We start from the raw sequence: 21,278 nt of genomic DNA on the forward strand, positions 1-21,278 counted from the left end.
AAAAAAACCATTCTTTATTCTCCTTCTTCTCCTCTAGACATTTGGGGAATCTTTTTTTATTGGCAAAGAATACACTTATTATTTAAAATTACATTCAATCTAAAATCTTAAAACAATAAATTTATGAATTTTTTTAATTTATAAATTTCTTATTTATCCTATTTTTAATATGAAAATACTATATTTATATATTTCTAATAAAGTATTTAACTAAATTTTTATATGATTTGATTTAATTTTAATTTTTTATTAAAAATTAAATTAAAATCTCATCAAAATCAAATCAAATTTACATTAAATTGATAACTAATTTAATATATATATATATATATATATATATATTTTTATGTTAAATATATAATTTTACCCTTAAACTTTATTAAAAAAATTTTATAATATTTTAAACTTTTAAAACATATTGTTACACTCTCGATAAAACTAAAATTAAGGTAATCCTGCGAGTCCAATCAACAGAAAGAGTGAATAAAACAGCCAATGAGTGAGATGTAAAAAAATGCTGACTTGGAAATTAAACGAAAAAGACAAAGTAAATTAATGAAAAAGAGAGAAAACCTCGACTGTTGCCATCGGGTTCAAGTAAATATCCGGCTTGAATCCATCAACTAACTTAGATTTCGCAATCAACTGGCTTGGCAGAGGCTAGACTCCTTGAATCCATCGGCCTGCGCAACCATGGACACTCAAAGGAGGAGCTGCTTGTGAATCAAAGAGTAGGGTGTGGGTATGAAACGATTGAGGAAATTGGTTTTGGTGAACTGGTTTCAGTGGAGTGCGAGGCTTGAGGGTGGTCTAGTATATGAGAAGAAGGTCGGGTAAAGGAGCTGTGATCTTAGTCTCTTGAGGGAGATGGGTCTGCTATTGATTGCAAGTGGGTGTGATGTTGTGGCGATCTCAGATGGCGGTAGTGATAGTAATGTCAATGGGTTTCGGGTAAGTTGCAAAGGGACAATCTGTGAGCGATAAACCAACTTGTGTCTTTGGTGTTGTGATGCAAAGGGTTGGTATGAATGAGCAGAGGGAGAGATGGGTTCAATGGTGTGCCAGCGTTAAAGGTAAGAAATTCTCTTTTCCTTTTTTAGATATATTTCTGAGAAATTTCTTCTGTCTGCCTTCCACTGAACTGATAGGAAAATTTCTTGCAACTTTTCATTAAGCTCACCGAGAACAAATTTATGGTTAAATTTAGAGCTATAGTGTCCAGATTGTATTATTTCCATTGCCTTTCCAATTTCTTGCATGATCTGGTCGATCACTTCTTGAGCTTTAGAACTAGATAGCTTTTGCTTCTTTGAAACGTGATCAAATGCATCCTTCATGGGATTCAGATTCATTTTCACCAAAAGTATTTACTATATCAATGGTTTGAGACAAGAAACCACATCAATGGTTTGAGACAAGAAATCAATATCCAAACTCTCTTTGCAGTACCTCTGCTGCATGGCCATTCTCATCGGGGTGAATCGAAAGAAATTGCACAAATTTGGTCTTCTGATATAATGGGTTAGTGAATTGGGATTTAAGGATTTAAATAAAAAAAAATCGTAAGTGTTAGATAATTTTAAATGTAAAATGATTTTATTATATTTTTGTACTATAACTTATTCATATGAGCTTAAAAAATTTATGTTGTTGCGAGTGTGTTTCAATCTCTTTGGTGTAAGCTCGCAGGGTTATCTTAATTTTAGTTTTATCAAGTTTAGATATGTAATGCAAAGTTTTAAAAGTTTTGGATTGTACGAGACTTTTTTTGATAAAGTTAGGATTAAAATTATATATTTAACCTATTTTTCTGCGATCTTTTTAGATGTAATCGAAGAAATCCATACTTCAAACCATCATCTCCGATGCTTAATCTCCAAATCAACCCGGATTCTTTGACCCGTGAACAGGTCATTACAGAGGTTGCTTCACTTGCAGAGGAGGCGGGTTCGATGGTGGCATTGGGTTTCTTCAATTTGGCAATTGCGTTTGCAAAGTTTAGGCATTTTATGAGGTTGTTCATCGTTTGTGCTACTTCTTTAATTGGTAATGGCAGTTTCGATAGAGCCCGTGAAGCGATGCGAATTATGGACAGGAGCTTTGCTGAGATTGGGAGGTTGGTATGATTACTGAGATGTAAATTCACTGTTGGAGACAAACTAAAGTAAAATTTTTTATGATATCAGCTTACAGTATGTTTCGCATTAAGTTTTAAAAATTGAAATTACTTTTCTCAATAAAAATAGTATTTTATATGCTATTAAAAAAAATAGTTTGAAAAAAATTATTTCATTATTTTAATATTTTTATAATTAAAACTGATCAAATTTAATTTTTATTTATTTTTTAATACTCTCTAATTATTATATCTAAAAAAATGATTTTCTCAACAGCAGTTTCAGCAACAATACTAAACGGGCCCTTAGATTAATATTCAAACCGAACATTCATGTTCGCAGTTGAGTAACTTCCAAGAACATGGGAACATGAGGTGCAATTTGAATTTGTAGTATCTCATTCCAACAAACCTATTCAATAGCCATAAAACTATTCTGATTTAATTCAATTTTATTCCAAGTCAATAAGATGAACTATTCTGATTTGAACTCCATTCCCATCTTACATTCTTTTTCTGATTTCAATTTTCTTGTTAATTAGGTAATCTTCAAACTTCCAACCTAAATTGAATGGCTAGTATTTGTCCAACAAAGATCCAACGTGTGAACAATGGTTTGATGGGTTCCTCCCCAGAAGAAAGAACCACCAAAATTCTAGATCAAGATTTTCTCCAACTTAATTGGGGACCATAAGTTATATTAGAGGAGCAGGACAAGTAATATACGTGTTTAGAAATCTACACTAAATTTCAAGCTTTCTCTATTTGTGGCTATTATTGTTCTATGAAGCTCTCGTTCACACCATCCTCCAATAAAAAACCAAAGGCTCTCTAGTTTTACGCCAAAAAAATCCTCTCCACACCCAAAGAACCTAAAGAAAAAGGAAAACCAACCAAAAGCACACATCTCAGATTCTTGCAAGCAGAAAGACAGAGAAACTTGTAGCACTACTCTTGGGTGTTTTTCAATGGCCGCTTCAATTTCAGCAACTGGGTTTAAAGGAGGTTTTGGTATCAATTCATTTATGGTTGGTGAAGACTATGGCATGTTGGCTAAGTCAGTGCCAATACATGTAAGGGTTGCAAAGCCAGTAAGATTGGCGCCCATGATGAAGAACGTCAATGAAGGGAAGGGTCTTTTTGCACCTATTGTCGTTGTCACTCGCAACATAATTGGCAAGAAAAGGTTTAACCAGTTTAGAGGCAAAGCAATTTCCTTACACTCTCAGGTAAACTTATGTGTGTTTCTGCTCTTTTGGTTAGATTTGCTCTGTAGGTCTTGCAGATGAGAAATTTGCTATATTTACTTTTTCTTGATTTATTTTCTAAACAAATAAAGAGTTAGATTTTTTTTTTATCTCCTGAAAATTAGACCGATTTAGAAGCATAATTTTTTAAATATATATATGTATATATATTTCAATCTATTTATTTACTTGTATATATTGTTTTCATGTTCTCTGTGTGATGCCACAAGCACAGCTGTACCGAACATCTACTTCAATTTTAGACCACAGATTTATTCAGTGGTCTGCTGGTTTTTGTATTCTAGTGGATTTTTTTTTTCTGTGGGGAAAAGGGTAGGAGTAATTTATAGATAATTTTAGTGATAATTTGTTTTCTTTAAGAAAAAGAAAAGTTAATTGATAAATTTCAAGCAAATTTACAGAGTTGCTTATGCTGTTAAATGTACAGGTGATTAATGAATTCTGCAAATCAATAGGAGCAGACTCGAAACAAAGGCAAGGACTGATCAGGTTAGCCAAGAAGAATGGAGAAAGACTTGGATTCCTCGCTTGAGGAAAGGCTATCATCACCATTTGAGAAGCTTCAAATCCATATCTTATTTTGTTAAAAGACTTTGGGATGTAAAAGATCTCTTCATATGCGTACCTTTGAACCATAATGTTCATTATATTCCCACATCATTAGTCATTTTAGTTGTAATAATACTTTGTCCTCAAATTATCGAACAATAGTAATAGTTCTTTAAATCAAGAAATTTTAGCAATACTCAAATAGACTAAACCACCTGCGCTACTAGCAGTGGCACTCATTCACATGGCATTAATAACACATCTACCCATATGATAAGCAACAAAAACATCATGTTTCCAAAAAATGAATTGAGGCATTCTTCAACATTTATTAGACGCAACAATCTGTGTGTCTCTCTTTTAAGACAGATTGCTAGGTGCTACAATACTTTAACGAAAGTAGAAAATTGTCAAATAACAAAATTAGCAACCATTAAAATACATCCATTCAGGGAATCTTCCTTGAAATATATTTTAACTTCATGGCGATTTTGATCATGCAAAACGAAAAACCATGCTGCAAAACTATTGAGGAGAGCTTATACGCTATATCGGCCTTTGACAGATCTCTCTCTCCTAGAATCATCCTGCAATTACCAAGACAGTTAGATCTACCTCTTAATCAAATACACCCACGTACAGAAGCAAAATACACAAAGTATATATTACCAACACAAACCATTCAAGGAAGAAAGACACCAACCAAAAAAAAGAGCCTTTTAGTGGGAAAACAACTTGTTATTAGATTTAGTGAATCATTGCACATTTATTTTTCTATTTGAACCCAAGACAGCAACATACTGCATTATGGCCCAGGCTAAAATCAACCAAAAGTTCTTTCACCTGAACCGAAGTTAACAGTTCCGACAACGATAGATCCATCAACTTAAATAAAGGTGATAACAAATACATTTCGTCAAGGGGAGAAAAAGACACTGGGGCATATAATGGTAACCTAGGCATAAATAAATAAGAACTGATCTTGAAAACAGCGTTCTAGCAGTAACAATTTCAGCAACTTAGATAAGGATGATAAACATACATGAAATCAAGTAAACATAAAGATGGGGAAACACAATGGTGTCCTACTAATTAGCAAATAAGAAATAATACCGAGAATAAAAGCACGATGATAACTGGGGGAAAAAAGAAAAGAGCAAATAAGAGATTCAGAAGTGAAAGAAAGGCCAGAATCTATGGAACTTAGTAATATCATCACATCAAGTATGCTGGGAGACTAGGAGTTGCCAGGCACTTGTCAACATTTCTAAGAACCAACATAATATATCAGTATCACCTCCATCATCACATTAAACTGCAGATTCTCATGCTTATGAAAACTCCAATCAGTTTGTAGACTTAAATCAGTGTTGTACTTTAGGTTGGCAACTCACTTCTTGATTATTATTTCGGTATTCTTAATCTTTGTCCAACCAATCAATGTGATAAGATAATCACAATTTTCCCCCTTCCTTGAAACTGCCAAAGTGGGGATTGGTATGGGAGTTTTTGAATCATAACAATGTAGGTAGCATTTAGATTGCACCCACTATAGGCAAGGAAACCAAGCAAGCCCTTAGGGTGAAATTCGTAATATGAAATTAATTTAACTAAATTATTAGCTAAGGCGCAACAAAAATAAATGTAAACCAATTGCTTAAAGACATCATTTAAATTGGCCAAGCAAATTTTATACTTCAATTTTTGGCATATAGACAGGGGAGGATGGGAAACAGATTTGAACCTGGGCAGCCTCATTCGTTGCTGTCTTCGTCCACAATGCAAGTTTATCCTGCCTTTGGCGCACACTTGCAACCACACCACAAATCTCGTCGGTCTCATCACATTGTTCCCCAATCAAAGCCATCAACTACCCAATTAAAAACCCGTTAGTTACATGCCAACATAACTTGTGTAACAAAACTGACAATTAAATCACTCTTGCAAAAGAATTCATAATGAATAGAGAGATTACAGTCTCTAGCCACATGGTGTCAAGGATAGCCTTCCTTCCACAAGTAACAGACCATTTCCCTCCATTAGCACACTCAGGATCTTCCCATTTGGGTTCAACTCCAGCTTTAAATAAATGGAAATCAGCATTTCCAGGCAGTTTGCTGGGCTTGAATATTTGATCATACAAACTGCATAAAAGCATTCAACTTTCAATTGAACTGTTCCTCTTTATACCAAACAAGCTCACCAAGAATGCACAACATGAACGTAAGAAAATAGAAAGGAAGATCATTGAAGAATTAAACCCAATGAATTGATTAAATAATGCCAGGGAAAAATTTATTCCAAGCATAAATCATCAAGAAAAAAAAAACGAAACTAATAATTCATAAACCTCAAAATACTAACCAACAAAAGGCAAAAAACAATTAAAAAAATACCGGATCTACGGACATATTCTGATATTCATAGAAAGAGAGATACATATTATATCGTATACCACCAAAATTCTTCAACAGTGTCGAAGGTGTAGACCTTGCGGAGAGAGGTGCCCCAGGCGGCGCCTCGTTTGGGCTTGGATTGATTATCGAACCAGAAGGTCCACTTCCTCTCTAGCTTGTGCAGTTGCGGGTTCTCTGCCCCAATAGCTAAATAACTTGTATGTTTGACAATATATGAAAAGAATTTTTATAGTGTTAAAATATAAGGAAATAAAAGAAATGATAATAGTTAAATATGTATAAAATTATATATATATAATTTATTATATATTATTTTATTATAATATTTAGTATGTATATGTGTGAAATAAAAGAATTATCATATTGTAATTTTCGTAAATAAATTATGAACAGATGTATTTATTAATAAGTAGGTATGTCTGTTAATAGATAGATATGTCAATTCTATATAAATAGTCACAACTATTTGTATAGGTATCTATTAATAAACAGACATATCTATTCTATATAAAAAGTTATAACTATTTGTATAGGTGTCTGTTAATAAATATACATGTCTATATAAATAGTCACAATTATTTGTATGGGTGTCTTTTAATAAACAGACATGTCTATTACACAAACAGTTATATTTATTAGAGATAAACATATGTGTCTATCTAGAAAATATACTATGACTTTTCATTCTTTATAAATATGGATGAGTTTTTCAATTCAGAAATATACTACTTCTACTTCTTATTCTTTTCTTCTAATCTCTCTAAATTTAGTTCATATAAAGAGTTCTTAAGGGAAATCTTCAAGAGTTGCTGTCTGCAGATTTCAAGTTTTGTTGTATCATGGAGGTATATTACAATAACCTTGCAGCAATCTAGGGGGGGCAATTAATACCTTAAAGATAGTGATTCATCACGCCTCAAAGGCTATTCTACACCCACTACCTCAACAATTTTAAGGTATTAATCGCAATGGAGTCCAAGGCTGTTTCCGTGATGAATCAAGAGTTTGTGAAACTTGATCGTTTGGATGGGACGAACTATGTTCGCTGGAAATACAAGATGCTATTCTTACACACCACATTGAAGATTTCTTATATACTTGATCCAAGTCTGCCTGTTATTTAACCACCAACTCCAGAAGATTCTAAACAAGTGAAAGCAGATCGAGACAAACGTGAAGAAGATGAATTGCTATGCAGAGGTTATATTCTTAACAACTTGTCAGATAGGCTATATGATCTATTTACTTCTGTCAAGTCTCCAATGGAAATCTGGAAATCACTAGAGTTCAAATACAACTCAGAAAAAACAAGGTGTGGATAAATTTCTCATCATGAAATATTTTGAATTCTAAATGGTTGATAATATATCTGTTATGGATCAAGTCCATGAGTTACATGTCCTTGTTTTAAAACTTAAAGATTTGAAAGTGATAGTTCCTGATTCGTTGCAAGTAGAAGGAATAATAGCAAAACTTCCTCCTAGTTGGAATGATTATATAAAGAAATTACTACATACCACAGAAGATTTTTCTCTTGAACATATTCAGAAACACTTGCACATTGAAGAAGAGACAAGAAATCGTGATAAGAAATTTGTTTCTGAATCTACTACAAAAATTAATTTTGTGCAAGGAAGTCAGAATTTTCAAAAGAAAAATTGTGGAAGTAAAAGAAAGTTTTCTTAAGCAGCAGGCAATAGTACTAGTTATGGCAGCAACAGCAAATCAAAGGAAGAACTTGTTAGGTAAGAAAGGACATTACAAACGTGAATGCAGGTTTCTAAAGAAACATAAGAAATAAAATACGAATAATAGCGCTCAGAATTCCAATAAAGCAAATATAGTTGAACAAACTACTGAATTGATTGCAATGATATCAGATTTGCATATTGGAATTGTAACAGAACTCAATATGGCTACAACAACCAAATCCAATGATTGGTGGTATGATTCTGGGGCTACTGTTCATGTTTGCAATGACAAGACTCAATTTAAAAATTATGAAGAAGTTGTAAATGGGCAGAAAGTTCTAATGGGCAATCATGATTCCGCTAAAGTGGTGGGAAAAGGAAGTATTGAATTAAACTTCACTTCTGGAAAGAAGCTATTATTAGTAAATGTGTTGTATGTGCCAGAAATAAGGAAAAATCTTGTGTCTACTAGTCTATTATGTAAGAAAGGTTATAAGGCTGTTCTGGAGTCCGATAAAATAATTGTGTTCATAAATGGACTATTTGTGGGAAAAGGTTACTCATGTGATGGAATGTTTAAACTCAGTATTAATAATAATATGAATATTTCTGTTTATACTGTTGAGTCATCTTTATCTTTATGGCATGATCGTTTAGCACATATTAGTTTTAGATCTTTAAAATTTATGGCTAAACAAGGTTTAATTTTATATATAGATGACAATAAAAAATCTTGTGAAATCTGTATACAAGCAAAAATGATTAAGAAATCTTTTCCAAAAGTTGAAAGATCTTCTAAGTTATTAGAACTTGTGCATTCTGATATTTGTGAATTAAATGGAATATTGACTAAAGGAGGAAATATGTATTTTATAACTTTCATAGATGATTTCTCCAAATATACTTATATTTATTTAATGAAAAAATAAAGATCAAGCATTCCAAATGTTTCAGATTTATAAATCTGAAGTTGAGAATCAAAAAGAAAAAAAAATCAAAATTTGAGAAATGACAGAGGTGGTGAGTATTTTTCCATTGAATTTTCTTCATTTTGTGAAGAAAATAGAATTATACATGAAATTAGTACACCTTATACACCACAACAAAATGGGTTGGCAGAAAGAAAGAATAGAACCTTAGTGGATATGCTTAATTCTATGCTTGTGAAATATAATTTGCCAACAAACTTATGGAGAGAAGCTTTACTTACTGCTTGTCACTTACATAATAGAATTCCCTCTAGAAAATTTAAGATTTCTCCATATGAATTATGGAAAAATAAAAAACCTAGCTTGAACTATCTAAGAGTATGGGGCTGCTTAGCATATTATAGAGTTCAAGATCTTAAAAGAACTAAATTAGGTCCTAGAGCTTTGAAAGGAGTTTTTGTTGGTTATGCTGAAAATTTCAAAGCTTATAGAATTTTAAATTTAGACTTAAATGTAATTGTAGAATCTAGGGATGTTGAATTTATTGAAAATAAATTTCATAATGACCCTATACATGAGCCCATGAATAGTTCAAGTCAAAGTAATGATTCTAGTATTGATATTAATTTTGAATCAACTTCTAGCAACAAAAGAAAGTTAGATTCTTCTAATAAAATTAGAAGAAGTCAACGTATTAGAAAAGAAAATAATTTACATCTAGATTTTATATCTTCTCAGGCTATTGTTTTTCTAGTAGAAGGCAATAGGTCAGTTGTACTTAACAAAATACCAATTTTGTTAAATGTAGAAGATGATCCTAAAATGTTTCAAGAGGCAATGACTACAAGAGATGTGGCCTTTTGGAAAGAGGTAATCAATGATGAAATGGATTCATTATTATTTAATAATACATGAGTTCTAGTTGATGTGCCACCTGGTTCCAAACCAATAGGATGCAAATGGGTTTTCAGAAGAAAATATAACACAGATAGATCAATTCAAACTTTTAAAGCTAGATTGGTTGCAAAAGGTTTTAAACAAAAAGAGGGAATTGACTACTTTGATACATATGCACCAGTGGCTAGAATAACATCTATTATAGTACTTTTATCTTTAGCCTCAATATATAATTTATATGTACATCAAATGGATGTTAAAACAACATTTCTAAATGGTGACTTAGAAGAAGAAGTATATATGAAGCAACCAAAAGGATTTGTTTTACCAGGGAATAAAAGAAAAGTTTGTAAATTAATTAAATGTTTATATGGTTTAAAACAAGCACCGGAACAATAGCATGAGAAACATAATAGTGCTGATAAATGTATTTATTCCAAGTTTACAGATCATTTTGGTGTAATAATTTATCTTTATGTTGATGACATGCTTATAATTGGAACAAATATGGAAGGTGTGAATGATACAAAGAAGTATCTAACCTCAAAATTTAAAATGAAAGATTTAAAAGAAGTAGATACAATCTTAGGTATCAAAGTAAAAAAACACAGTGGGAGTTTTGCTCTTTACCAATCTCATTATATTGAGAAAATATTAAATAAATTTAATCATTTAAAAGTCAAAGAAGCAAGAACTCCATATGATGTTTTTTCCAAATTAACTGAAAATTCTGACAGAGCAGTTGCTTAAATTGAGTATGCTAGTGCAATTGGTAGCTTAATGTATGCTATGCATTGCACTAGACCTGATATTGCTTTTGCAGTATGTAAATTATCAAGATACACTAGTAAGCCTAGTATTGAACATTGGAAAGCAATTCCAAGAGTTCTTGGTTATTTAAAAAGAACTATAAACTTTGGTTTGTTTTATAATAAATTTTCAATTGTGTTAGAAGGTTATACAGACGCTAGCTGGATAACTAGTATTAATGATAATTAATCAACTTCCGTTTGGGTTTTTATATTAGGAGGATGTGCTATTTCTTGGGCATCAAAGAAACAAACTTGTATAACCTATTCTACAATGGAATCAGAATTTATAGCTCTAGCAGCAGCTGGTAAGGAAGCTGAATGACTGAGAAATTTTTTACTAGATATCAAGTTGTGGCCATAACCGATGCCTACTGTTTCCTTACATTGTGATAGTCAAGCAACAATGTCTAGAGCTTATAATAAAATTTATAATGGAAAGTCTAGACATATTAGCTTAAGATATGAATATGTGAGACAATTAATATCTGATGGAATTATTACTATTACTTATGTCAAGTCTTGTAATAATCTGGCAGATCCGTTTACAAAGGGGCTCTCGAGAGATATGATAAAAAATACGTGTGCTGGATTAGGATTAAAAATATTCCATTAAATTTACTAATGATGGGAACTCTACTTTATAGTATTATTACTAAATAAAGTTTAAACGGTAACAACAAGTCATTAGTAAATGTTGTAATTAAGTACTTAGTGTACTAAGTTAATGGAATGAGGATGAGTATTTATACTCTTAATGAAGTTTAAAATTATTACAAAGAAAACTTCACCTATATAAACATAGGAAGTGATGCCGCTTCAACAAAAGTGAAAATAACTTTTGTAAATGTTCATAAAAACAGGAGGTAGCACAAGGCCATATTCATGCTAAAATTTTTGTGAACTTTTTAAGTCGAACTAATTAATTCGTGTGTGTAGTATTTCAGTTCTATTTAATAAGAATCTAGGTTTAAGCTAAGGCCATCATGATTTCTTTAAAACTTTAAAATACTTACACTAAGGAAAAGTTTAAATCGAAAGATACTTTTCATTATGTATGAAACAATGGGATCTAACAATACAAGCTAAGTGGGAAATTGTTATAAATAGCTTGTATGTTAGACAGTATAGAGAGAAAAAAAATTCCTATATTGTTAAAATATAAGAAAATGAAGGAATGACAAAAGTGAAATATGTATAGAATTATATATATATATATATATATATATATATATATATATATATATATATATATATATATATATATATATATATATATATAATTTAATATATATTATTCTATTATGGCACTTGGCACGTATATGTGTGAAATAAAATAATTATCATATTATAATTTTTGTAAATAAATTACGAACAGATGTGTTTATTAACAAGTAGATGTGTCTGTTAATAGACAGACATGTCAATTCTATACAAACAGTCACAACTGTTTGTATAGGTGTCTGTTAATAAATAGACATGTCTATTCTATACAAAAAGTCATAACTATTTATATAGGTGTCTGTTAATAAACATATACACAACTATTTGTATAAGTGTCTTTTAATAAACAGACATGTCTATTACACAAACAGTTGTATCTATTAGAGATAAACAAATGTGTCTATCTAGAAAATGTGCCATGACTTTTCATTCTTTATAAATATGGATGAGTTTTTCAATTCAGAAATATACTACTTCTACTTCTTCTTCTTTTCTTCTAGTCACTCTAAATTCAGTTCATATAAAAAGTTCTTAAGGGAAATCTTCAGGAGTTGCTGTCTACAGATTTCAGCCTTTGTTATATCCTAGAGGTATATTGCCATAACCTTGTAGCAATTTAGTAGGGGTAATTAATACCTTAAAAATAGTAATTCATCACGCCTCAAAATCTATTCTACACCTACTACCTCAACAATAGCTGTGGCCTCTTTGGTGCTTCCTTTTATTGCTGTTTCGGTTGCCATTTTCGTCTTCTTCTTCTCTTGCGACCGGAGAGATTCTGCTTAAATGCTCAATTTGTGCTTTGTTCGATCAATAGGAAAAAGAAAAAAAAAGTTTTTTATTTGAATAATAATTAAAAAAAATAGGAACTAAAATTTTTAATTTCTCTTTTACTTTTTATAATATTTTTATCGGTTAGAGATTTGGAGCCCACACCATTTACCGGCTCTGCTTCTCCTCAAATGAAAGTTCTTTTTTTTTTTTTTGTTTCCTTAAGCATGCATCTCTTTTGAATAGTATCTTCTTGTTTGATTGGGTCTACCAGAATCTCTCAACTACTCGTTTTGCCAAATCACAGGGTCTGATATTATTTATTAGGAATTTGAGAGCTCATTTGGAAAGAATTTTTTTTTAACTTTTGTAAAAATATATACTTATAAACTCGATATCATATTTAATCAAAAATTTCAAAGCAATAAAAGTATAACATCTTTTCACTTATATATCTCTTATTCATCTCGTAGAAATTTCACAATTACATATTCTCATTATTATCATTTTATAATAAAAAAATATAAAAATATAAAAAAAATGTTATAAAAATTAAAATTATAAATATAATATCTAAACATAAAAGCTATATGATAATTAAATAATAAATTATTTATTAATTTCCATTCGTTACACTTTCTATTTTCCTTTCCTGTCCACTCCTGAGAAAGAAATTGGAGGGCTTTTGTTCATTCATGCGGGAATGGATATAGGGCCCATTGGGCTTATGGCCCATTATTAATAAAAGCCCACATAGAATTCGCCATAGAAATGGCAAAAGTTCTCCAACTCAATTCAATCTGCATCGAACTCAATCAATTTTCTCCGAGTTTGCCTCCACCTCGATTTGTGCAAGATGGGAATGAGAACAAGAAAACATTCTCCTCGCGTTGATCCCCGTAACTCATCCCACGTAATAACATATTATTTTTTATTAAAAAATAATTTATTTATATATATTTATATATTTAAATATGATAATTTTAGTAAAAAAATAATATTGTTAAAATCATACCTAAAACTTATATTTTTAATTATATTTTATTTTTTAACAAATAAAATTATATTATATACTAATAAATTAACAAAAAAAACTCTTAATATATAAATTAAATATAGAGGTGACATTCGATTCGTTCGAATTTTTTATATATAAAATTAACTTGAGCTTAATTGTGCTTAAAAAAATTTAAGCATAATTTCAATACATATAAAATTAATTTAAATATCATATAATTCTATTAAAAAATTAATAACATCAATTATAGATAAAGTGATTGAGAAATTTAAATCAATATCTCGTGTTATTAAATTTTATATTTTAATATATAAACATAAAATGTATATTTAGATTAATAATTATGAATTAAATTAATAAATTTTAATTTAATAATAACGGAACCGTCTCCAGAATAATGAGATTTTTTATTTAATAAAAAAAATTTAATCATGGAATAAGAAAAAAATAATTTTTATATTTAGAAATTTCAATAAATAATAAAAATTTTAAGCATTACGAATACAATTGTTATATTTAAAATATATTTTTAAAATTATGAAATATAATTTTTTTATTTCACAATTTTAATAAAAATTTAAAATTAAAATTTAAAAATAACTTAACTCTCTTCATTTTTTTATTTAAAAATATCAAATATAAAATATTCCTTTTTTATTATATTTTCTAACCCTCTTTACAAGTCAGGTGATGGATAATTATCTCTATAAATTTTAGGTAACTTAGAGTTTCAATTTAAGTGATTCCACAATAAGAAATGAGAGATCAATTGGCAATCTCATGAGGTTGTCCATAAGCAATTGTAATCCTATCTTTGAAGAAACTCTAATTTTGCAATATGTACAATATTATACCAATTTAATGTGAATAATCTAAATAAAAAAAAGAAAAAAAAATATAAAACGAGAGTTTTAGAAATTATAATGGATAAAATGTCCGTGAAAATTATATAATTATTCGAACTTTATTATTATTATTATTTAAATTCTTATGTTTAATTTAAATTTATCCTAAATAATTTGAATTTATTTCAAAATCAATTATCAATGCTTAAATAATATTTAAAGTAGTTTAATTTTATATTTTTTAATTAATAATTTAAATAAAATTTATAAATTTATTAATATTTTATAATTTTAAATTTAATAATTTTATAAATTATTTGAATTTTTTATTTAAAAAATAATATATAAAAATATAATAATATTCATAAATATTATAAAATTATATTTAATTAATTACGTTTATTTTAATAGCAATATCCAATAATATAAAATATAAATTTAATAGAATATTATTTGTTAAATAAAATTCATTTTAAATTTAATTATATATTAGTCAACCGCGTTAATTACTCCAGAATATCCGTTGCCATCCGTAAAACGACCCTTCAGAAAACCTACAAGGTGTACAAGTTACAACAAGCAAACCACAAGATGCCGCAAGCAACCGTCCGTGTCTTCTCGGCATGGCTGCCACGCAGCGCTTTCATTTCGTGTAGAAAACCTAGCTTCATTTATAGCATTAAGAAGTGCCCATTAGAGAACAACTTTTGCAGAGAGAAGAGATATGGCTACAGAGATTGAGGACTCATTGGCAACAACAGCACCTCTTGCACCTGTTACTTATGAGAGACCTGTTCGAGATAACTTGGAAGATACCCTCCCTAAGCCTTGTAAGTTCTCTTTTTTTTTTTTTTACAAGTTTTTCTTAATTAAAATAATTGGATTTATCAAGCCATTACCCCTAAATTGAAGTGTGAACCACATCCTAAATTTACAAATTACAAGATGCACATGTTGAAGTTGTGTTGAACTATGTTCGTCTAAATCCCCATGTAATGTCTAAATAGGGTTAGGGTTCACAGTTAAGCAGATTTTGCTGATGATTATTTGAGTGCAACCCATAGGCATTAACTATGCTTTAGGTTCTTGATAGAGAATTTTTATGTATTCTGCACTGGGCTTAGCCTAGTGGTAAGTGTATTGGTTAAGGTAACAAGTTCGACTCTCTCTCCCCCCATTGTTCTGTTTCCTGTGCATAACAGACATGGCAAGAGCATTGCAAGCTCCTGATACAGAAAATCCTCATGGAACACCCGAACATAAGCATCATGGCTTGAGTGTCCTCCAGCAGCATGTTGCCTTTTTCGACCAAGATGGCAATGGAATAGTTTACCCATGGGAGACTTATACTGGTAAAGTTTCTTTTATTGGAAATATATATAGAAAGAGAAGATCAAGAAGGTTTTTTTATTCCATATATATTCATTTTCTTGTCCTTTCTCCCTTCGTCCTGAATTTCCCCCATTCCCCAATTACCACAGGATGTCGTGCAATTGGTTTCAATCCAATTCTCTCCCTTATCTTGGCTGTTGCTGTCAATGGAGCGTTGAGCTATGCTACTCTGCCTGTGAGTAACTCCACCATTATTTCTGATTAATTATCACACATATATGTGCTGTATAATTGTAGGTCTCTAAGTACTTGACCTTTCAATTTTTCAATATTCAAGTTCTTTATCATCAATACTTTTGCCATTTGTTGAGGTTAATGATAAAATGTTAATTATCATGTATTGTTTTCATATATAGGGATGGTTTCCTTCCCCACTTTTCCCCATATACATAAATAACATACATAGAGCCAAGCACGGCAGTGATTCAGGAACATATGACACCGAAGGAAGGTAGGGATTCACTAAAGTACATTTACCCTGGTCAATATCCTTAATATTTACACCTTGATCTGTTGCTACTTGCTATGCTCACCAAACATCCATGCAGATATATGCCTGTCCATTTTGAAAACGTTTTCAGCAAGTATGCTAATACAGTGCCTGACAAGTTATCCTTTAGAGAGATCTGGAACCTGACAGAGGGACAGCGACTCGCCTTCGACTTCTTTGGATGGTTTGTTTCAGTAACAAGCTTAAACTTTCTGTTTAATTTCTTGGTTTCAAACTTTGGTTTTATGCTTCCTAAATGGCATGCAGGTTTGCGTCCAAGTTAGAATGGGGTATCCTCTACATTCTTGCAAGAGATGATGAAGGCTATCTGTCTAAAGAAGCTATTCGGCGCTGTTTTGATGGTAGCTTGTTCGAGTATTGTGCTAAAATGAACAGGGGAAGTGAGGCTAAGATGCGTTAATGGCTCCCATAGCTAATGATACTAGTGTAATAAGTTGAGAGACCAGCTCAGATTAGGTATCTTGCAGGAAGCCTAGAACTAGCAAAGAAAATCGTTTATATAGTTCTGTGTTCTGTTATGTTTGGCGTGCATACTAATAAGTTTGTGAAGTTTATTTCCCCCTTTCAGCTATAATGTTGTGGATATGTTGTTTCCCTAATGCTTACTGATTTGAAAGGCAATGAAGAACTGTTTCAATTCTAAAAAAATTCAACACTAGTTTATCAGTAGAGCAGTACAGAGCAGGTATCTTTCGAGGCACAAAAACACACTAGTAATATAGTAGATGAGTTGAACCAAATATGCAATGCCATAGATAGATGATCTTTCGAGAAACATAATACAACGGATTTGGAAGTTTGAATGTCCTTTTCACACTTAGGAGCCCTTCAAAGCTGCTATATTGGTCTCCAAGAATGCCCCAAATGCGATACTCGTCACCCCATCCAATTCATCATCTGAACCCCTATATTAAACTAGAAGTATATGCATTCCCTTGAAACATATGCATACAACTTGGAGAAAGCATGAATGCTTGACAGTGAAAAAGAGAGATTCTGACGTCAATACGAGACTAGCTGTGATAACCAACATCAACAAGGTTATCCATTATGGCTGATCTGACATGTTCTCTTCTAGATGGAACCAAAATGACTTGAACTTTCCTGGATTTTAAGTCGTTGAAGAGCTTCAGAGAGTGTTCCAGGGCTGGTGCTTTGCCTTTACTCATCCATTCCTCAAGTGATGTCAAGTTCAGCTACTCCCCACTGCCCACAATGAAAGGCCTTTGTCACTCTTGTAATCAAATGAAATGGAAAGGACCTAAGGGGAGAGTCAAGAGAGGTAACCAAAATGGTGTTTCTTGAAACAAGGCACGGCAATGTTCGTTTAATTGAAGAACAGACGATTTCTATTATTTCTGGGTACATAAATGATTGATTTTGGAAAGTGAAGCCTCCAAGTACACTGATTTTTTCCAGCTCAAATGCACAATATATAATTAGCATTTTTAGATAGATTGATAGCAGCATCGCAAGTTGTAACCCAATAACATATTACACAATCACAAACTACGAAAATCTAGCAATTAGCGAAGCCTTCTACTAAACTAACCAGAGATGGGCAATCTTATAACTAAATAACAGAGGCACTTGTCACTTACAAATGGATGATAAAAAAAATGGGATACCAAACAAAAGTATTATAACTCTAAATCAAGGAGTCATTTTTAAAAAAAAAAAAACCAATCTTAATAAGGAAAAAGGAAAATCCATGTAAACACGGTGCATGTGTATCCTTGAGGGGGTTAGAGAGAGATGGATGTATCAACTACATAACTTTGAAATTCATAAAAATTAATGACTTCGAAATTTATAAAAATTAAAAACTTCAAAATTTATAAAAATTAAAACCATTACAATTATAACAAACTCTCATCGCATAAATTCCATGTGGTTAATAACCGCCTGCAAAATCCACAAGCAAAAATTTGCTCAACTTTCAAGCAACAGTCTACATCAACCCTAACGGCACATGTAAAAATGTGACAATTGCGGTCCAAAAACAGGACCAAAAGAGTAGGTAGGCACTTATACGATAGCATTTGCTGCACTTGCAATCCTTGGCCACAGATCAGCACATTCCTTTCCAATTGGACCAGTAATTGCAGATCCTAAAACAACATAAAGGTGATTGAGTAAGACTTAAGCCAGGACAACCCCCCAAGTTGAATTATAAAACACAAACCTAGAAGCAATGTGAGAAATACGATCCTATAGATTAAGAAAAATGATTCCACCTTTAGTTAATAGTTACTACTTGTTAACATTTTAAATTGCAAGGAAATATAGGTTATTTGCACGTAAAATGTGTACCTTTCATTTCACCTTTAGGATTGACAATAACACCAGCATTATCTGAAAATAAAGCACTTCTGATTCAGAAACTTAATCAATAAAATATATAATAGTCAGCAAATAGAATATTTGTAATGCATTATCCCTACTGACACCAGAAACATGCAGGCTTGACAAACTAAGTAATGCAACCTGTTAAAATAACCAGAATGTTTACAACAGATTCTAAGGACCCAAATTGAACAGATGCCAGCTTCAGAAAGCTAACACATAAGAATGCCAATTTGCCAGATAAGAAACTGTAAGTTGACTGCCATACAGAAACCCACTGCCTTGTATACGCTGATACAACACATTAACTAATTATAACCACAAATATGGTATAACTAGTTGTGTTCTGACTAACCAGCAAATACAAGCACCAAGAAGAAAATTGCACAAATGGCAAGCAGACACCTCTATGTTGAAAATATTAAGAACTATCCAACCTTGGCAGGTACAATTTACGAACTTAATGCAAATGTATCAAATGTGCTCAATAGATTCAAAATCAAAGAAACAAATTGCCCTTTTTTTAAAGAAAATGTAGCGTTCAAATGGAGCAGATATGAGCTTTACAAGAGACTGCAAATCTGTAACGAGGAACACAATCAATTTGCCAGACGTGTAACTGTATCAACCACACATATAGGAGGATACCTGACTTATGTCTGGTGATCTTTATATCAGATAACTGCATAAGTGAATAAATACTTTGACAACAGTTTCAGTGAAAATTTTACTTGAATTATTTAATGCCTGGTGAACCATCAACACCTTAGTGCCAAAAGGAAGTATTCCCGTTTAGGCAAGTAGACATCTCTAAACTAAAATAGATAAATAAAGTAAATGGGTATCCCAACCTTGACAGGGATGATAATGAACTTACCATCCGGATTTGGGGTAAGGTCGGTGGTCTAATGTTGCTGGGTATGGGAAGTGTGGAGGAACAGTAAGGGAAAAAATCCTCAACACCACATCACCAGCAAAAAAGTGAACTTACCATCTGGATTTGGGGTAAGGTTGGTGGTCCAAGGACTATATCAAAACGCAAAAAGTTAGATTCTACACTACAGTTGAGATTTCCCACTCGATAAATTTTTGACTTTCTAATTCACTATTGCTGGTCTCAGGAAGCATCTCATCATAGCACGCACAAAAACTTAGAATCAAATTATGCATGCATCAAGACACAGCTTAACCAGCAACTTATATAAGCGTACTAAATTTCTGTTCCTAAAATCAACAAAACATTCAAGTTTTGAGCTTCACTTGTGAGATTCAACATGGATCAATTACGCCAAAAAAATTCTATTTCCTAACAAACTAGGATTGAACTTATAATCTTAGCACCACCAAGTCAAATCCTCAAAATATGTATAAGCAAGGTATAGCTTCAGCTTCAGGCCATCAGCACAACAGACAAGTTCATTAAAATATATGCAAGTTATGAATTCAAGCTAGAAATAGTAGAATCATTGATAACATAAATCATCAACACACTAACGTAACAACCAAGCAATCCACCTATAAATCAAGTATCAAACCTATTAAATGCTCACGAGTTAGATATACTAAGTAATATAGATCCCAGTAAACACAACAACAGTAAAAGATAATGACCTTCAAAGTACATGTAGACTCCATCCTTTCTGCGCCACGGCTTGCGCTGCCTAACAATGACAGCGGGCATGACCTTCTTCCTGAGATCAGGCTTTCCTTTCTTAACAGTAGCCATGACCATGTCCCCAACACAAGCAGAGGGCAAGCGGTTCAAGCGGCCCTTGATTCCCTTCACAGAAATTATGTAGAGGTTCTTAGCACCAGTGTTATCGGCGCAGTTCACTGTCGCCGCAACTGGCAGACCCAGTGACATTCTGAACTTGTTACCCGCTGATCCTCCACGTCCTGTAATAACCAGCAAACAACAAAAGTAATGTCTTTTTCCTCAGGAAACAAATAGATCCCATTGTAATTGAAACAAGTATGAGATCTATGATTATTGCTAAGAGGAAAGAATGAGATAACCTACCTCGCTTCGACATTTTCGACAGCTGGGTCTTCTTGGTCAGTAGGGCTTTGGTGATTCATATAGAAGACGTCTTGGTAACTAGGGTTTTTGTAATGCGTTGGCTTGCTGGGTCTTCTTCTTTACAATTCCACTTCAATCCCTGGTCTTTGTGTATAATACCAATATGGTACAAAGGGCATTTATTGGCATTGAGTTCTAGAGCCTAAAACTGTTTTTCTGAAGAAAAATATCACTTTAAATGCTGTTAAAAAAAATAGTTTAGAAAAAATTATTTTGCTATTTGAATATTCTTATGATTAAAATTGATTAAATTTAATTTTTAATTATTTTTTAATACTCTCTAATTAGTATATTTAAAAAGGTAATTTTCTCAATAAAAATTTCAACAGTATGCCAAACAGGCTCTAAGCTTTCGATCCTTTGAACCGCTATTGGGCCGTCTTTGGAGGAATTGGGTCCGGTTTGAGGATGAGGG

At 31.8% G+C, this 21,278-nt stretch overlaps 5 protein-coding genes across 5 annotated transcripts; 3 read left to right on the forward strand and 2 right to left on the reverse strand.

The window, feature by feature from the left end:
* The first annotated feature begins 532 nt into the window (after positions 1–532).
* LOC110657931 (pentatricopeptide repeat-containing protein At4g19890-like) lies at positions 533–2,195 on the forward strand. The gene is made up of 2 exons (XM_058145208.1): positions 533–1,073; positions 1,911–2,195. The coding sequence occupies exons 1-2, from the start codon at positions 1,029–1,031 to the stop codon at positions 2,124–2,126; spliced, it is 261 nt and encodes an 86-aa protein (XP_058001191.1). The 5' UTR covers positions 533–1,028; the 3' UTR covers positions 2,127–2,195.
* Positions 2,196–2,833: 638 nt separating this feature from the next.
* On the forward strand, positions 2,834–4,092 carry LOC110657929 (protein PROTON GRADIENT REGULATION 5, chloroplastic). Its single transcript, XM_021815379.2, has 2 exons — positions 2,834–3,345; positions 3,812–4,092. Exons 1-2 carry the CDS (start codon positions 3,085–3,087, stop codon positions 3,914–3,916), a joined length of 366 nt encoding a protein of 121 aa, XP_021671071.2. The 5' UTR covers positions 2,834–3,084; the 3' UTR covers positions 3,917–4,092.
* Positions 4,093–4,227: 135 nt separating this feature from the next.
* On the reverse strand, positions 4,228–15,181 carry LOC110657958 (eukaryotic translation initiation factor-like). Its single transcript, XM_021815404.2, has 5 exons — positions 15,120–15,181; positions 6,389–6,544; positions 5,909–6,077; positions 5,678–5,803; positions 4,228–4,520 (listed from the first exon to the last, which is right to left on the reverse strand). The coding sequence occupies exons 1-5, from the start codon at positions 15,179–15,181 to the stop codon at positions 4,473–4,475; spliced, it is 561 nt and encodes a 186-aa protein (XP_021671096.1). The 3' UTR covers positions 4,228–4,472.
* LOC110657927 (peroxygenase) lies at positions 15,098–17,036 on the forward strand. Its single transcript, XM_021815376.2, has 6 exons — positions 15,098–15,364; positions 15,737–15,886; positions 16,016–16,101; positions 16,283–16,377; positions 16,475–16,600; positions 16,684–17,036. Exons 1-6 carry the CDS (start codon positions 15,259–15,261, stop codon positions 16,835–16,837), a joined length of 717 nt encoding a protein of 238 aa, XP_021671068.1. The 5' UTR covers positions 15,098–15,258; the 3' UTR covers positions 16,838–17,036.
* Positions 17,037–18,221: 1,185 nt separating this feature from the next.
* LOC110657928 (60S ribosomal protein L23) lies at positions 18,222–20,962 on the reverse strand. The gene is made up of 4 exons (XM_021815377.2): positions 20,804–20,962; positions 20,395–20,679; positions 18,751–18,792; positions 18,222–18,548 (listed from the first exon to the last, which is right to left on the reverse strand). Exons 1-4 carry the CDS (start codon positions 20,814–20,816, stop codon positions 18,466–18,468), a joined length of 423 nt encoding a protein of 140 aa, XP_021671069.1. The 5' UTR covers positions 20,817–20,962; the 3' UTR covers positions 18,222–18,465.
* Positions 20,963–21,278: the final 316 nt, after the last annotated feature.

This window comes from Hevea brasiliensis, chromosome 4 (genome assembly GCF_030052815.1).
Source record: "Hevea brasiliensis isolate MT/VB/25A 57/8 chromosome 4, ASM3005281v1, whole genome shotgun sequence".
NCBI classification, from domain to species: domain Eukaryota; kingdom Viridiplantae; phylum Streptophyta; class Magnoliopsida; order Malpighiales; family Euphorbiaceae; genus Hevea; species Hevea brasiliensis.